The sequence below is a fragment of the Barbatula barbatula genome (genome assembly GCF_947034865.1).
Source record: "Barbatula barbatula genome assembly, chromosome: 17".
NCBI classification, from domain to species: domain Eukaryota; kingdom Metazoa; phylum Chordata; class Actinopteri; order Cypriniformes; family Nemacheilidae; genus Barbatula; species Barbatula barbatula.
Genome location: NC_136780.1, coordinates 320285 through 337784, shown reverse-complemented (window position 1 = coordinate 337784; position 17500 = coordinate 320285). Strand labels below are relative to the sequence as shown.

Sequence of the window (17500 nt, the reverse complement as noted above, 5' to 3'; positions counted from 1 at the left end):
TTATTGCCACTTTTGGTAAATATGAGCAAAGATGGCGGTAAAAATAAATCTGCATTGTTTCTTCTTTTGATTTTTGATTCCAACATTACTGACATACTATTCATCACTTACTTATTCTTGCCTACTATATAGTATGTAAGTAGGCAATGCGGGACACAGGGAAACAGATTTTAGCTGCTATGATTTGCGATGCACTCACATCAACCTCAGATACCATTGAGGGCAGATAGATTGTGATTTCTGATTTGAGTATTTATGTGTGAAATGAGATGGTGGGTGTCGTGTGGAATGCTGGGAAGCGTGTGGGCGGGCCGAGAATCACAGCCTGTGATGTGATTGGCTGAGATGAAGAGTGGGCGAGGACCGAATCAAAGAGTTTAGTGTCAGGAAACACTGTATGTGTGTGTGTGCGCATTTACATACGTGTCACGAGACACACACATGCAGTGTTTGACCCAAGCACCAGTGATATGAAGATGGAGGTTCTGGTCAGACAGGTGGATTTCTTCCTCAGATGAATCACATGAATGTTTGTGAAGGAATGTGGCTGGGATTGATGGATTACAGCTCAAGCCCCCTGAGGAGATGGAGATCTCGTGATGGATTATTATAGAAGCTTTTCTGACCCGCAGGTTCAGTGTTGGCGACACAGACGCGCACTCATCTGTAGCGTACATACATCATGACATCACATATACTGCTCTCTCTCTCTGATTCTAAAGTGTGATTCATTTCATTTGATTCACATGTGTGCATCGTGATTCTCAGATTTTATTTGAGCCGTTTTATGTTTGTCCGATATAAGGTGTGGTGTTTCTATTGACTGTGTGTGTTGTTTATTTATCTGATTGTATTTAAATCAGATTGTTGTGTTTGAGTCAGTCATAATCTCATTATAAAGAAAATTCTATCATTTGATAGTTGAAACTGCAGTCATAACGTTAGACTCTCTGTCAGCATCTCTGTTTAAAATATAGTATTTGACAAATTTGCACTAGCTCCGCCCACCATATATGTGATTGGAATAGAGAAAGTGTCAGAACGACGTCAGTTGAAACAGCGACTCCAGTGGTGTAAGGTTAAAGTCTGTATAGCTTTGCTACTGTTCTAATCCACCTCACGCTGAAATTAAATGCTCTTTTACCTTTTTCTATCACATTACAGATCATGAAGGCATTTGTTTCTTGATTCAAGACATTTTTACTCATAAAGTTTAGGGTGGGTAAGGTTAGGGGTGTGGCTTTATTATCTTAGTAAGTTGCCATTATTGTAATATTTTTTAAAAATATGATGATTAACACTTAACATAATAACACAATTATTATTGCATAATGTTTAATGCACAACAATACTGAGGTGCACATATCTGCCACTATTTATAAGTATCAATAGCATCTAACTACTTAATCCAAAGAAAATTCAGCTGTTTTCGGTTAGTGTAAACAGAACCTATTGCTATTTAAACTTACTGTAAATAGCATCTATTGCGTAAATAGCCTCTGCGCTATCTTTGTCTTTTGAAGTAAATTGAAATCAAAGTGATATTTCATGCAAAATTGTGCCCGACAAATCATGATTAAGCATCAAGTTAAAAAGACACTGATAGTTCATGTACTGAAGTGACGAGCTTTAATGTAGTTCATCACTGTTTGTTAGAATGTCTTAGTGTTGATACATACATTCATTCAAAGCTTTACTGTAAATATGAAATCACTTGTATCTTGACAAACTAGTTTCAGAGAAGCTTCTTCAACACCCATAAATAAGATGGACATGTGATGGCAGGTTGAAATATCTGTGTAGACTTGACTCTCTCTTTCTGATTTTCTGGGTGCTTGTGATTTCTTGTTTTTCATTGGCTTGTCCCGAAGGAGGTGACAGGAAGTGATCATCACGTAGCACACCTCACATATTTGTGTTTGTTTGACACGTGTGTACGTGACTTTGCACAATGTTTGTCAGCGTGAGGAAGATGGTTTCTATTTTTGAGGGTAAGAAACAGCCTCGTCCCGTGTCCCTTCCTCCATCGCTGCACACACCCCTCACCTCTGCCCCGCCCACTCCACCCGCTCATCAGCCCAGCCCACCTCCAGCAGATCCTGATCCACACCCCCCTTCACCCTCCAGACCACGCCTCCGTCCTAAAGAGCAAGAGACTGCACATGTCACTCTGAGAGCAAAACCTACGCTTCAGAAATTTCGTGAATCTTGGCCGACAGGGAAGGTGGATTACCATCCGAGGGCGTTCCGCTTAGCTGTATCCACGGAAGCCAAAGAGCCAATTAGCAGCAAGCACCCGCCACATGCATGTCTCAGAATCAAACACAGGGACGGCCCTTCCGGCAGCACCATAGCAAGCAGAATATCAATCCCACAATCCAACAGAGCCAGAACATCACACTGCCTTTCAGAAACCACACCCCCGTCTCCTCAACAGACCCCCGCAGACCCGGCCCACAGCATCACCGCTGAGAAGCAGTCAGTCGTGGATACGCCATGGTCTCAAACAGACCCGTCTGCTGTCAGAACCGCCCCCACCTGCAGACCCGGCCCATTCTGTGTTACTGATCAAAGAGGAGGAGCCCGTAAACAAAGACTCCGCCCCTCTGACTCCACCCTTCTGTCCCTTCTGCTTTTCTTTCACAGGTAATGTTGATAAGACTCCTGGTGCCTGACGTGACATGTACAGTACAGTGAAGTACAGTATGTGTGAGTTGTTTGGTGTGTATTTGTGGTTGTTGTTATGGAAACCGTATGTAAAATCAAGTCAACTGCTTTTGAGTTCTTGTTTCTCTCAGCACGTCCTGCACTGTTTGTGAATGATGACCGACGGAAAAACACAACACACTCTGAACCTTAGTAACCGCATAGCAACACCCTGACGACCGCTTAGAGGAGCTTGAGCTCAATTTTTTATTCTGTTTTCTTTTTTGAAGTTGATAAGATATGAATGATATTCATATAAAGTTATTCTGTTTCTTCCTTGCAGCGGAACAAACACCAGCATGATCGCCATCGATAACAAGATAGAACAAGCCATGGTGAGAGAGAGACTGTGTGTGTGTGTGTGTGTGTGTACGCACGTGTAAGACAGACACACTGCTGTAATACCTATTCCTCCTGTTTTAATGTAATGTGTGTGTGTGTTTGTGTGTGTGTGTGTGTGTGTGTGTGTGTGTGTGTGTGTGTGTGTGTGTGTGTTTGTGTGTACGCACGTGTAAGACAGACACACTGCTGTAATACCTATTCCTCCTGTTTTAATGTAATGTGTGTGTTTGTGTGTGTGTGTGTGTGTGTGTGTGTGTTTGCAGGACCTGGTGAAGTCTCACCTGATGATGGCGGTACGAGAGGAGGTGGAGATTCTAAGGGAGCAGATTAAAGAGCTGTCAGAGAGAAACGCTCAGCTCGAGAGAGAAAACTACATCCTGCGAGCCCTCAGGGACAGAGATTGAACTCAACCCCTTTGCATTCTGGGATATGTAGTTTTATCAGAGGAAAAAGGGAGAATGTTTGTGTGTGCAGTGTTGAAAATTAACCATGGTTTTATCATAGTAAAAGTGAATGAACCGTGTGTTATCATTTGCGTCAGCACAGTTTTACTACAAGAACCACAGTAAATTAAAGCTGTAGTAAAGCCATGGTTCCTTTTTATTAGGAAATACATTAAAAGTGCCTTAACTCCAGTAATGACTGTTAGAAGAGTAGATGATAATAAAAATAATGCTTCACGATGCCTATTTATTGCTCACTCTATCTGTGTGTGTGTGTGTGTGTGTGTGTGTGTGTGTGTGTGTGTGTGTGTGTGTGTGTGTGTGTGTGTGTGTGTGTGTGTGTGTGTGTGTGTGTGTGTGTGTGTGTGTGTGTGTGTGTGTGTGTGTGTGTGTGTGTGTGTGTGTGTGTGTGTGTGTGTGTGTGTGTGTGTGTGTGTGTGTGTGTGTGTGTGTGTGTGTGTGTGTGTGTGTGTGTGTGTGTGTGTGTGTGTGTGTGTGTGTGTGTGTGTGTGTGTGTGTGTGTGTGTGTGTGTGTGTGTGTGTGTGTGTGTGTGTGTGTGTGTGTGTGTGTGTGTGTGTGTGTGTGTGTGTGTGTGTGTGTGTGTGTGTGTGTGTGTGTGTGTGTGTGTGTGTGTGTGTGTGTGTGTGTGTGTGTGTGTGTGTGTGTGTGTGTGTGTGTGTGTGTGTGTGTGTGTGTGTGTGTGTGTGTGTGTGTGTGTGTGTGTGTGTGTGTGTGTGTGTGTGTGTGTGTGTGTGTGTGTGTGTGTGTGTGTGTGTGTGTGTGTGTGTGTGTGTGTGTGTGTGTGTGTGTGTGTGTGTGTGTGTGTGTGTGTGTGTGTGTGTGTGTGTGTGTGTGTGTGTGTGTGTGTGTGTGTGTGTGTGTGTGTGTGTGTGTGTGTGTGTGTGTGTGTGTGTGTGTGTGTGTGTGTGTGTGTGTGTGTGTGTGTGTGTGTGTGTGTGTGTGTGTGTGTGTGTGTGTGTGTGTGTGTGTGTGTGTGTGTGTGTGTGTGTGTGTGTGTGTGTGTGTGTGTGTGTGTGTGTGTGTGTGTGTGTGTGTGTGTGTGTGTGTGTGTGTGTGTGTGTGTGTGTGTGTGTGTGTGTGTGTGTGTGTGTGTGTGTGTGTGTGTGTGTGTGTGTGTGTGTTAGTTTCGTGTTGCCATGGTTACTCTTAGATCACTGCTCATTTGAAAGACTGTTACGCACCACGGTTACACATTTCTTTAGTGTCTGTTTGGTCATCTGTAACACAAATATGACTGCTCTAATAAATAACTTCTACTACATTTGTTGTGTTGTATTCTGATGACAACGTTGTTTAATGTAAATGAGTGTTTTTCTCAATTTGTGTGTCTTGTTTTTAAAGTCAGTCATATTTAGTTTATTTAAACATTTAAAAACATCCGCGTTTACAGATTCACGGCATATTTATATACAATTAAGTGAATCATAGAATTATAATTCTCAAAAGTGGTATTGTGTTTTTATGTAATTACCTCATCGTGTTGTGTTGGAGGTCGTGTTTACTGATGGTCTTGTGAGAAACACTTTAGCTGCGCATGCGCGATGACGCCACTCTGCACCCGGAAGTTTATGTGCGCGCGGCATCCGTGGAGGGAGTTTAAAATCGCTTTATTTTTGGAATAGATTATAGTTTAAATATTTTCTCTCGTATTTTATCTTCAAGCGACATTTCTCTTTGACCCAACAGCTGAAGTCGACGAGTTAACGGTCCGTTTCAAGCGTCTTTCTGTTGTTTTATGGCAGGTTTTGTCTTGATTTAGTGCCATTTTAAAAGCCGTTTCATCATTTGTTCAAAAGTTCAAAATCCGGTTTGTGTTTTTGCTTGTTCCCACGTGAACAAATACTGTAGTATACTTTGGTATTTACTATAATAAACTCTACTACAGTCTACGTACAAATGATAGTACAAATACTTCATGACTGTTTTTGACAGATTGTGTGACGTCAGGAACATGTCATTTAAAACACATCTTTATTATAATGTTTAAACGCAGCTTTCTGCTGGTGTTGCTACTGTTCTGATGAATGCACATGAATGATGTCTGTGATTGACAGAGGACAGGAGAGATGTCCGTGTCAGGAGAACCATGCATCCGGAGCGCTCCAGAACCTTTCCGGGTCACACCGGTTCAGACCACAGACCTGCTCTGCCCTGATCTGGACCTGTCTGTCACTCTCACCCCTGAGCGCCCCGCAGACAGACGCCATCGACAGGTTTCATCCTGACAAACATCATTCGTAAAGCTTTAAGAACGTTCACGTGTCCAAATACAATAGAACCGACTTAAACTCTTAACTGATGTTGGTCCAGTTTTATCTCTTCACTTAAACAAGACATTTCCTTTACTGAAAGCATATCATGATATTCAAACACAAGATAAGAACACAGACCCGCCCTCCACACCTCAGTTATATCTATAAAGAACTCGACGTCTTTCCTCTCTGTGTGTTTCAGGTGCGTTTCACTGTAAGTCCCCGGCGCAGCGCTCACTCTGAGTCTGAACCAGTGGTTGTCACGGTGATCCCAGAACCCAGAAACGACCAATCAGCAACTGGAAATCCTCAAAACAAAGAGACGAATGGTAAATCGAACCCACAACCTTTGCGTTGCTCACGCAATAATGCTCTTATCAATTGAGCGATAGGAACACCAAAACAAACCCAGGAACAGCTACAAACATGACTCATTTGATCATGAAACCATTTAAGCAGAGGTAACACACACAGATTCTGCCAATCTCATATTAATCTTGAGTACCTATACAGTAGTGTTGCATATTTTGTATCTTTAAAAAGTATTTCGCTTGATCAAACATAAAAGACAGATATACCTGTATCAAAGGCGTGCCGGGGGAAGGAACTGCAGCACGAGCACACAACACACCATCACATTGATTCACTATAAGTCAGTTTCAATCAGTTTCAAACCATCTCCAATCCAGCGTTATATTCACCGTTTATATAACATCCATCACACAAATGCAGTGAACAGACAAACACAGCTGAACTTCCGTTGACGGGCGCGCTGCTCTTTCTCACACTGGCTTGTTGACGCACGGGTGTGCTTTACAGAGAGAATTGTCCAATAAGGGACTATGAACCCTTGTTACGAAACGGGAATCCATGTTTGATAAAAACTTTCTCATACTTGTTTTTTAACAAGTTGACCACGTTAAGCTTGAGATGCCAGCACGTTTAACAGTGTGAAGAAGTCAGAATGCATGAAATAGGACAGTCATCCTCAATTGGCGGATCCAGACCTTTGCCTCGTTTCATCCGGACCACGAGGCAACCTAATAAACCATTGAAAACTTTTGACTATTTTGGTTGTTTAAATTCGCGTCTTCACAGCGGAGAATCACATCACACGCACTCTCAGGAACATTTATATAATTGATCTTTCGCCGCTATATCCTCTAATATCTTTATTTAGCTTCATTTGAACCCTTTCCGCTGTTTCTCTCCCGCCAAAGACGCGCCGCATGAAGAGCAGCAGACACGTGATTATTTAACACCACTAGTGCAGACACGCAGAGCAGATAAATAGAAACACTACAGTAAACTAAATGTAGCAACTTAAACGTATTTGTATCCGTCAGTCTGTTTACTGTTTGCTATAAGTCTCAAACCTTTAAAACCAGATTTGTGATATTTTATTAACCATAACGTTTTATCTACATTTAGCATTAGCATTATTGCTCAGCGTGTACACATTTGTTACCCTGTGAAAACCCAGACTAACATCTCATAATCCTACTTATTATAACAAGCATCAAAGATTCATTTCAAGCATTAAAGATTTCAATCTTTAAAATATCATTATTCAGTCAATATTAAAGATATTGTTGTTATATTTTCACAGAATATTCTGTAGGATGATTTGACAGGACTTTTCACAGCGGGGTCACATTTTGTAATGAACAATGTTCTAACTGGGTAACTGAAATAGCACATAACCTCCGCTTTTTGTTCTTCAGGTCATGAATCAGGTCCAGGGCGAGGTCACGTGACAGGTGGACAATCTAAAATAGAGTGTGATGGACAGCTGACCGAGGGGGCGGAGCTAAACACAACCCTTGCTCTGAGGGCGGAGCTTCATGAAATAGAGGAGCAGGTGTTTGACCGTGAGAAAGCGCTTAAGGAGAAATTAAAAATCTCCTCCCTCACAAAGAACCACATCAGCACCAGAGCAACAGAAGGTCAGACATTACAACACTACACAGCACAACAACACACAACAGTACACATAACTCTCTGTTCTTTACTTCTTTCAGCACTAAACTTCCCTCGCTCCCAACACCTGTACCGGGCTTTAGTCAGTGTCAGCCTATCACACGAGCAGCTCATCAGCCAGGCGTTACGGGATAGGCCAACACTGGCGCCGCCCACCAGCTCCCAAACCACTAAGGTCAGAGTCTGTCTCATATCATCACGTTTATAATGATAATACATCTGAAATTAATTAAATCATTTTTAAATATATATATAGTGTTTTTTTATTGAGGAAATCTAATTTATAGTATCTCCTTGTTATGAGAACAGGCAGTCAGACCAATGCGGATCTTAAAAACACGGCACAATAAAGACATCCGTCAGTCCAACAATCAATTGTTCTGTGTGACAGAACTACAGACTGAATGGTTTTCTGTGGGCTTCTTCAGGCCAGTGATGGGCTTACATTGAATGTGTCATAAAACAAGTAATAGTATGAAAATGTCTTAAAGCAGGTTTCGATTGACGTAGAGGTTTACGTACAGCCCAATTTAAACACATGATGGTGTATTCGGTTGTTTAGTGGTGGTGACGTAAGGAGTACATTTTCGGGTCCAAACATCTATTCATTTCAAGCGGAGCTACAGCTTACTGTTTACTCATATTGCATATGTAAGCGATACAGGATATATTATTCATGCGTTATGAAAGTTTCAAGATAATTATAAGCGTGATGTGAAATTGTCACTACACAAAAACGCCTTTATTAACTTAATTTAAACAAAACAAAGATTCGTTTTTTATGATCTCAAATATTCTAATATGAAATGATAAAAAAAATGCCCATCCGTAGGATTAACTCAAAGTATACACGACAGTCACCATGCGCACGGAATCTCTTGAATAAATTATGAAAAATAAATCACTGACCGGCAATGTGGGATTTCTTTATGAAGATAAGGTTAAGAGCTCACCATAAGTGTATATTAGTTTTTTTATTGTTTACCTATAGCATCGTATTTATTATTTGGACACGGAAATGGTGTATGACCTTCCATATATGGTGTGTGAGCAGATAACTCATCTTTGACCATTTCTTTTTTACATAGCTTGACCTTAACACTACACCTCAGCTTAATTAAATATATGCAGATATATGAATATGCAAAATCTTCGCTCAATCGCACTCAGCAGTTCCAGATGCTTAAACTGAAAGCTAAACTGAGAGCTGACACGGCAGTGCAATTCAGACCAAATCTATGCGCCATCTTTGCATATTTATGGCTCAAACTGCTAATCCACAGGGGTGAAATGGGTTGAGGTGATTGGTTACAGGTTTATGACGCCATTAACTGGGGCAGTTTCAAAGTGCATTTTTTCTTTGGTAAACTGCAGTTTTAGGAAGAAAATACTCCGCAATGGTTTAAAATGATGCATTAGTATGTTTGTCTTAAAGCCTGTTAAAACCCTCACATTAACACATTAACAACATGAAAACACAGATTTTCACCACAAGGGTTCTTCACTTTAAAATTGATTCATGATAATTTACTCACCAACATTTCATTCAGTGTGAGTCTTTCTTTAGTGGAGCACAAAAGAAGATATTTTGAGAAATGTCTCGGTAGTTCCCTAAAGGTCAATGGGGTTCAGTGTTGTTTGATGATCGACATTCTTCAGAATATCTTCTTTTGTGCTCTACAGTTTTGAAATGACATGACTAATGAAATCATTCTTGTTTTTGGATTAACTGTCACTTGTTTCTGTGTTTATGCAGTTCTCCTCTCGGCCACTAGAGGTGCCAGAATTACAGCCGTTCTACAATCCTGACAAGCTGCTCAGAGAGACTCCACTGTTGCCAGGCGACCACATCCCTTTACCCCGCCCACGTCCTGCTCCGAGACCCGCTAACACCACCTTTCACCTACATCATCGACACAAACTCTGGGAATCATGAACTTACGTGTGTGTGTGTGTGTGTGTGTCTTGTGAGGTTTAATGTTTTCTTTTACCTAACAGTGTGTCAACATCAATAAATATCAGACATTATTTCACTTCTAAAGTTTTTGATAGCATCATTAGGAAGGACAGAAACTCTTGACTTCACATTTTGCTCTTCATTATGGTGAAGAATGTCACATAGAGATGTCCAGGTCGTATTTTTCTACAAAATCAAGTGGAAGAATTAAACGAAAGAAAACGAGACCGATGATAAATATCATTTTGCACAGATGAGTAAAGAACATCATTGTCATCATTGCTGTCGTGCAGTTAACGTTCTCAGAAGAAAAAGTGCATTTTTGGATCTGTTCACATTGAAAGAGTAAATGAGTTGATGTCTTCTGAACCAGGATGGCACTGTATTCCTGTAAACTGTGTGAGATTAAGTGAATTCGATTTGTTCCTCCGCTCTGTGAGATGACTCTGATGTTCAGGGGTGGGCATCACAGAGAGAGAGATCTGCAGACACACTGAACTGATGATGATGAAAGTGATGAAGACGCCGTAGCTCCTCTGAGTTCAGTCTGAGTGTAATGGATGTGTTGGAAGGTTCTGGATCTGGTTGGTGTGTGAACTGTGAAAATGGATCTGAATGGGAAGACTGGGGAGAGCAGTCGCTCTTCAGCGACACAGAGCTTGTTATTGTGACGACGCTGTGCGTTCCACTTCTGCTGCTCGGCCTGCTGGGAAACGCACTGACCATACTGGTTGTCTGGCTCCGCCCACAAATGAGAAGCACCACCTACCTGTACCTGAGCAGCATGGCTGTGTCTGACGTGCTCATTTTACTGTTGATGCCACTGGATCTGTATAAGGTAACGCTGTGTTGACTGATGCGTCTCACTCGATTGTCACGACCAATTCACGCTGCATGTTCATTTGAATTTGTAGCTATTGTGTTGTGTGCTAGTTTGTACATTTTTCATATTCCTTTAAAAGTTTAATTAAGTTTTGGTATTTTCTTTATATTGGTATAAAGAAACACTTTGTAGTTTTTCGACCTTAAAATAATTTCTCTAAAAGTATTTCAGTGGTAGAACAGCTCTCATATAAACAACACAGAAAAATATCAGCAGTTTCGTTTAAACTGACGGATAAAATGAATCTTTAGCCGAAAAATACGTCGCTAGGTTTACTAGTTTGTCAATCATCACAAATGCAGGAGTGTGTACTATGTGTGGCTAAAGTCACTATGTGGGGCTAGAGAAGTAGACGTTGATATTTTTCTATGGAGGCGGTGTTCAACCTATCAAAGGGGCGTTCACTGGGCCTGGTGTCAATAACAGTTGAAATAACATTCATTCATTTATTTTCTACCGCTTATCCGGGGCCGGGTCGCGGGGGCAGCAGTCTAAGCAGAGATGCCCAGACATCCCTTACCCTAGACACTTCCTCCAGCTCTTCCGGGGGGACACCGAGGCGTTCCCAGGCCAGCCGGGAGACATAGTCCCACCAGCGTGTCCTAGGTCTTCCCCGGGGTCTCTTCCCGGTCGGACGGGCCCGGAGCACCTTCCGGGGAAGGCGTCCAGTAGGCATCCGTAACAGATGCCCAAGCCACCTCAGCTGACCCCTCTCGATGTGGAGGAGCAGCGGCTCTACTCCGAGCTCCTCCCGGGTGACCGAGCTTCTCACCCTATCTCTAAGGGATCGCCCAGCCACCCTGCGGAGGAAGCTCATTTCAGCCGCCTGTATCCGGGATCTTGTCCTTTCGGTCATGACCCAAAGCTCATGACCATAGGTGAGAGCAGGAACGTAGATTGACCGGTAAATTGAGAGCTTCGCCCTGCGGCTCAGCTCTTTCTTCACCACGACAGTTGAAATAACAATAACAATTCAGTGTTATATAACTAAAGCTCGGGTTAAAATGTATGTCTTTATTCATCGCCCCTTTAATATAACCTTCTGTCAGACTATATTTGACTTCCTGACCAATCATGACTTTGCGTCTTTAATGACGTGTGATGACATCACGAAGGTGGAACAAGCGATTGACTTCTGAAAACAGGAGTGTGAATAAAGTAGCGTGAGCCCAGTGTCAAAATGCACTCGGCATGTTTTGATATGTATGCTTTTTGGTATTTCTCACACAGCTGTGGCGGTATCGTCCGTGGTTGCTAGGAGACGCCGTGTGCAAACTCTCAGTGTTTGTTGGAGAATGCTGCACCTTCTCATCCATCCTGCACATGACAGCTCTGGGGGCGGAGCGATACCTGGCCGTCTGCTTCCCTCTCCGCGCACGCCTGCTCATCACCAGGGGGCGTGTCCGCGTGCTGATTGCCGGTCTGTGGGGCGTGGCCATGCTTAGTGCAGGACCTGTATTGGCTTTGGTGGGGGTGGAGCGTTTCGAGGGCGGAGCCAGCGAATGTCGCTGCACACAGTACGCCCAGACGTCCGGCCTTCTGAAAGCCATGCTGTGGCTCTCCAACCTCTACTTCATTTGTCCTCTCGTGGTTCTGTCCCTCCTGTACGGCCTTATCGCTCGCCGCCTGCATCTGCGCGCTCACACGCACCGCGACAAAACGCACCGCCAGACTCTGCGCATGATGGGTGAGCACAAAGAGTTCTGGGTAATGTGTGTGAGTTGAGTCACTCGAGCCTTATTTGATGACGCATTCAATCAATCATGCCAAAACCTCTGTGAGCTGTAAGATTTTCTCAAAGCTCTGGTTTATTATATTTACAAATAATGATTCAATTCTTGTGTTTTTTATAATTGATGTTGTTGCTAACTGTCTGTCTCTCTCTGTTTGCAGTGGTAATCGTGCTCGTGTTCGTCTTGTGTTGGCTGCCGTTTCACGTGAGCCGGACGTTGTTTTCGGTGTCAGACTCCAGTGATGAGTTATATTTCATCAGTCAGTATTTTAATCTGGTGTCTTTGGTGTTGTTTTACGTGAGCGCCGCTGTCAATCCGTTGCTGTATAACATCATGTCTGCGCGTTATCGTGCCAGTGTCCTCGTCGTGCTGCGGTTGACGGTGGGCTCCACGGACGAGCTGCGCCGCAGGGCCCGCACTTCCCTGCTCACGGCCTCTCACTCCAGCACACACTTCTGAGAACTCACACCCTGCTGAAACACAACTGATGATGTAACACAAGTGCAGCTTTGCCGACAGGTCACAGGTCAGCTGTACAGGCAGTGAAGATGGTGAGAGAGTTGTTCATAACAGTGTAGAAATGAAGTACACAGGCTGTGTGGAGTATGCTTCTGTTCCTTAAATCTGCTGATGTTCCATCTGTGTCCTGCAGACAAACACATGCAGCACTACAGAGCCATTCACCATCACTATATATATACAAGCCCGTAGGCAGGGGGGGTTTGGGTGGTTCGAACGAACCCCCCCTCACTGCCAAAGGTCCAGAATTTAAGTATTTTTTTTTTCATGTGATTATTGTCGTCATTGTTTTAATCAATTCTTGTGACAAATTTCTGGGTTGCTGTTTCAAATTAATATGATTATTGTTGCAGAACGCGTGTGTGCCGTGCGTGCAGACAGAGAGAGTTTTCTCAATACACTTTTCAAAGCAACGTGAAGAAGCATCGCCTCTGAATGATGCGGGGGGAGGGGTTTTATATATATATATATAATTTTTTTTAATTAAAAGGATTTATCCGCTCTACACAGGGGTCCCCAAACTACGGCCCGCCCACAGATTTGGACCGGCCCTCTGAACATTGCCTTATAGTGTGTTCACACCAAACGCGAATGAAGCGTTAAGCGCGAGTGATTTACATGTTAAGTCAATGCAAAGACGCGATGACCTACTTGCGGCACGATTCGAGCGAGTTGAAAAATCTGAACTTTGGCGAAAATTCGCTGTGAACACTCTATGAGACATTTAAAAAAAAAAAATATATATATATATAGGCGTACAGTTTTACTTATATCATGTCTATATTTGATAATAAATTTTGGCTTTCAGACCCAAATTTCGCAAGTTACTCACATAGCCTAGTTATTTGTTAAATTCATAACGTACCATTGCGATAGAAGTGATGCGTGAACCATCGGAAAATTTCAAAGAGACGACAAAATGGCCAAGCGGTTGGGAAAGAGAAAGGTTAATTAATATGCATAAGAATTCTTTTTGAATTTGAGTAGCACTAAACTTTAAACTATTAATAAACTATACTACCGTTAGGAGGCATCATAAATACATTTCAAATCATAATTAAATCTCCACAATAATTCAAGTAGTACCTCCAAACCATGCAATTTTCTGTTACAAACCGCCCCGGCCCCCCATTAAAGACACGGAGAATTATGTGGCCCATGCAGAAAAAAGTTTCTGGACCTACAATATAATAGCCATATAAACGTATCGTAATTATAATAATAAAACATAGCAAAGAGGCATTGACAGAGAGTCAAGAAATTATGATGAGAAGAAATATTATTAATATTTCAGTAAAGTTCATTAAATCTATTCTGTTGTTAGTGAGGGCTTTAAACTTATGAACTGTGTATGGACTGACAAAAGTATTACATGAGGAAGCAATTTGACATCAATGCGATAAATATTTTAGGTATCAAAAAGCATGCTGGTTAAGATACCGGCAGACAAGCTAATCCAGCACAAATTAGTGCATAAAGGTCACCAAAATGAAGTATTTGAACCTCATAATTAAATACAAAAGGAGGAGAAAAACTGCAAAAATGTCCACTTTTAAAAAAAAGAACCTCCCCTTTCAATAGGCTGGCTACGGACCTGATATATATATATATATATATATACAGTGTATTTATTTATTTCATGTTTCTATGTGTGTGTGTTTAAATTGTACTTATGGTATATATAGTTTCATGGATGTTGAATAAAGCTTGTCGTTGTGTGTGAGGATTGTGGTGTCTAGAGATGATCAGAGCTGTAGCATCTGCATCTGTACCTGTTGGGTAAATGACTTCTGTTCATCTATCAACAGAATTGATACTGCGTCCCTGATTGGCCCACTTATACTCTACCCTGTTTCGTTATGAGACGGAATATACATCTGAGTACGAGTATGTAAGTACTGGAAAATATGAACAGAAAAATCTTAGACAGATAGCAAGCTGGGTCACAGTTTAGACTTTATCACCTTGCTGTGATAACAAAATAATCTGAAATGTGATTGTTTTTAGCAATCCACCTAACAGCAATTCAATAATGGTTGTGATCCAATCTGTATGTTACAGTTGAATGGGTACTTCAGGCTTGAATCAAAATGCATCCATCGATCAAAGAACTGCTCGACACGGCTCTGTGGTCTTAATAAAAGTCTTCTGAAGTGAATCCATGCGTTTGTTTAAGAGAAATATCCATATTGACAACATTAACCATAATGTCTAACATGTGCTGCAGGCATAGGAGGGGCTTGTTTTGCAGTGGGCGTGGCTTGTGTTTTCCATTGCGATTTCGTTGTAAGGTCCCTCTTGTGTGGGTTGCATTGCTTTTTGGCCCCAAATAAAGAAGAATTTTATTTCAACCAAAGACATATTCAATTATACAATGATGAAACGTCAATTATTTTGGTTAGTAGTTTTCTTTCTCTGATGTCTGATTGCACTAAATTTATGAAAAATGTATATCTCATAAACTGTGGCCCCCTGGATCCATCTTGTTTGAGAACCACTGCACTGAAGGGTCGAAGTGAACTTTCAGATTTTGGTACATTCATTTGAGAAAAGTGAATGAACCACACACATAAGCTGCTTATAACAAACACTGCAATGTTCCATGACAAAATAGTAATTGAAGGTTTTTGACTGAAGGCACGAAAATGATTAAATTCTTAAAATTGTTTATATCATTACAAAATGATTTCGTTTTGGTAATTCGGAGATGGAAAGTCGATTAATTGATTGTTTATGTGCTGTGATTAAAAGCTCTCTGTAAAGGTGGTTTTATATTCAAAACCCTCTTTATGTCGATAACTTGTTTTCTTCTCAGGTGGAAACTTTTACGTTATCGCGCATGCGCATCGAGAGTCTTATCAGTTTAGCGCTGAGAAAAAGAATTATAATAAATGTTCTCTTTAAGGTTTGATCCGGGCGCGTATACTCACCGTTGTTTTCTCCGCTAATGTTAAGCGTTAAAACACTGTCGAGATAAATGTGTTACCTCACTTTAAACGAGTCGTTCAAATCACTTTTCTGTCGTGTTCAGCCTCTACGTGCCTCGCGCAACACTTCACACTCCGCCCAAATGTGCCACATGACACTTGATTGACAGCTGCGCGCATCAGTTTCAGCTCTAGTGTAACTGCTGGATTTGTTCACGTCTGAACTTCATGGTTTGAGGAATTATGGGTAATAATGTGTCTCAAATGTGTTTCTCTCATGGTGTGTAGTCATGATTAAATGAGAAAGTGAAGTCCTCCGCAAACCACACACACACAACATCTGTACTGTGACATTTAGTGTTTTATACTGGCAAACATTACATTGACTTTTTTGAACATTAATGTTTTACATCATGTTTCACAAAAACAACATGTGAGTGTGTGTCTGTGTGTGTGTGTGTGTTCTCTCATTTCAAGGGCTCAAGGGAAATGTACAGCAAAGTCTTTTCTGTCTTCTTTAGACGTTTTAAACACTATTTGACATAAAAAGATGAAATAGTTTTAGACATAAAAAGCGAGCAAATAATGTAAAGTGTGTTTATTTGGATCGCACACAGAAATCCCACATAAAAAGAAGTTGAATTTGACGTTTAATGAAACAGTCAAATGGCTCAAACAAATATTAGAAAAAATATCAGAATGACTTTACAGTAAAAATCAATTCAAACTTTTCTAAAAGTTCATATTAATAATAATAATAATAAATAGTCACATCAGCGAGTGGAAAGATAAACCCAAACAATCATGCAAACAAACACCAGCAAGCAAAAACATGCTAAACTAAAATGTGGTGATGCCAAGAGAAGCGGTCGGGCACATCAGCAGCCAGTACAGAAGAATAAATCAAACATTTTCATTTTAAATATACTTTCACCAGCTCTTTATATTGTACATTATATACAAGACTAATGCAGAAACATGATTCATGATGGTTCTTCAATGACAATTGGATAAAAACACCTCAAGGCACATTCAAAAATATCCAATAAATAAACGATCCCAGACAGTGCTTTTCCAACTAAAAGAGATTCTCTCAGATTCGTGTCGGCACTCTCCCTGTGTGTATTGCGTTAGACAGCGATTGTACCACAAACTCCAGAGCCGTTGAATATGAGAGTTACGACACTCGAGCTCGCTGCCTTGTGGTCACGTGGTTCATTGAACGCGCAACAATTCCAAACAAATCCGTGCTGCCAAACTATTTAAAAGGATCTTAGCAGACAGATAACAAACTGTTGCTAAATATCAGCACACCGGGTACACTAATTACGACAACATTTTATCTTGTAAATGAATTTAAGATCAGTCTTAAATTTTAACATTTCATTTCAACTGCACGTTTTTACATTGTAATGAGTTGGCAGTTATTTCAGCAACTTTACAGGAAATGCGTTTGGGAGACATTGAAATGAATGGGCTTCAGTGCAGTGTTTGGAACTATCAGACGCATTGTTCTTTCAACGGAGGTCTATGTGAGTGTCGTAACTCTCATTTTCAAAGCCATATACAAAATTTGGCAATATTTTTATCTGCTCAAAGTCACGACCCATGGATGTAAATGTCATCTTGATGTTTCTATCGACTGAGGTACCAATGAAAATCCATTTTCTTAACATTCAGATAAATTTAATTCTAGTTCTATGTAACTCTGAAATAAACTTCAACAGTATTGAGCA

General features: G+C 41.3%; 3 protein-coding genes across 3 annotated transcripts in view; all 3 read left to right on the top strand.

Annotated features, from left to right (window-relative positions):
• The window catches only part of tsc22d4 (TSC22 domain family member 4), a 10932-nt gene extending 6159 nt beyond the window's left edge, over positions 1-4773 (top strand). The window contains exons 4-6 of the mRNA XM_079478951.1: positions 2990-3041; positions 3312-3782; positions 4638-4773. Coding sequence (XP_079335077.1) covers positions 2990-3041; positions 3312-3452 — 193 coding nt within the window. The 3' untranslated portion in view covers positions 3453-3782; positions 4638-4773. The remainder of the gene's footprint in view (positions 1-2989; positions 3042-3311; positions 3783-4637) is intronic.
• Positions 4774-5007: 234 nt separating this feature from the next.
• Positions 5008-10137, top strand: ppp1r35 (protein phosphatase 1, regulatory subunit 35). Its single transcript, XM_079478964.1, has 6 exons — positions 5008-5219; positions 5568-5726; positions 5968-6094; positions 7490-7711; positions 7787-7920; positions 9502-10137. The coding sequence occupies exons 2-6, from the start codon at positions 5580-5582 to the stop codon at positions 9679-9681; spliced, it is 810 nt and encodes a 269-aa protein (XP_079335090.1). The 5' UTR covers positions 5008-5219; positions 5568-5579; the 3' UTR covers positions 9682-10137.
• Positions 10138-10258: 121 nt separating this feature from the next.
• On the top strand, positions 10259-13190 carry LOC306907100 (growth hormone secretagogue receptor type 1; the record flags this gene model as incomplete). The annotated part of the gene is made up of 3 exons (XM_079478957.1): positions 10259-10540; positions 11816-12272; positions 12479-13190. The coding sequence occupies 3 exons, from the start codon at positions 10259-10261 to the stop codon at positions 12775-12777; spliced, it is 1038 nt and encodes a 345-aa protein (XP_079335083.1). The 3' UTR covers positions 12778-13190.
• Between the last annotated feature and the right edge of the window lie 4310 nt (positions 13191-17500).

Coding starts and splice junctions, on each gene's coding strand:
- ppp1r35 (XM_079478964.1), top strand. CDS start 5,580: ATGTCCGTGTCAGGAGAACCATGCATCCGGAGCGCTCCAGAACCTTTC. Junction 5,727..5,967: donor CAGACAGACGCCATCGACAG/GTTTCATCCTGA, acceptor TGTGTGTTTCAG/GTGCGTTTCACTGTAAGTCC. Junction 7,921..9,501: donor CCAGCTCCCAAACCACTAAG/GTCAGAGTCTGT, acceptor GTGTTTATGCAG/TTCTCCTCTCGGCCACTAGA.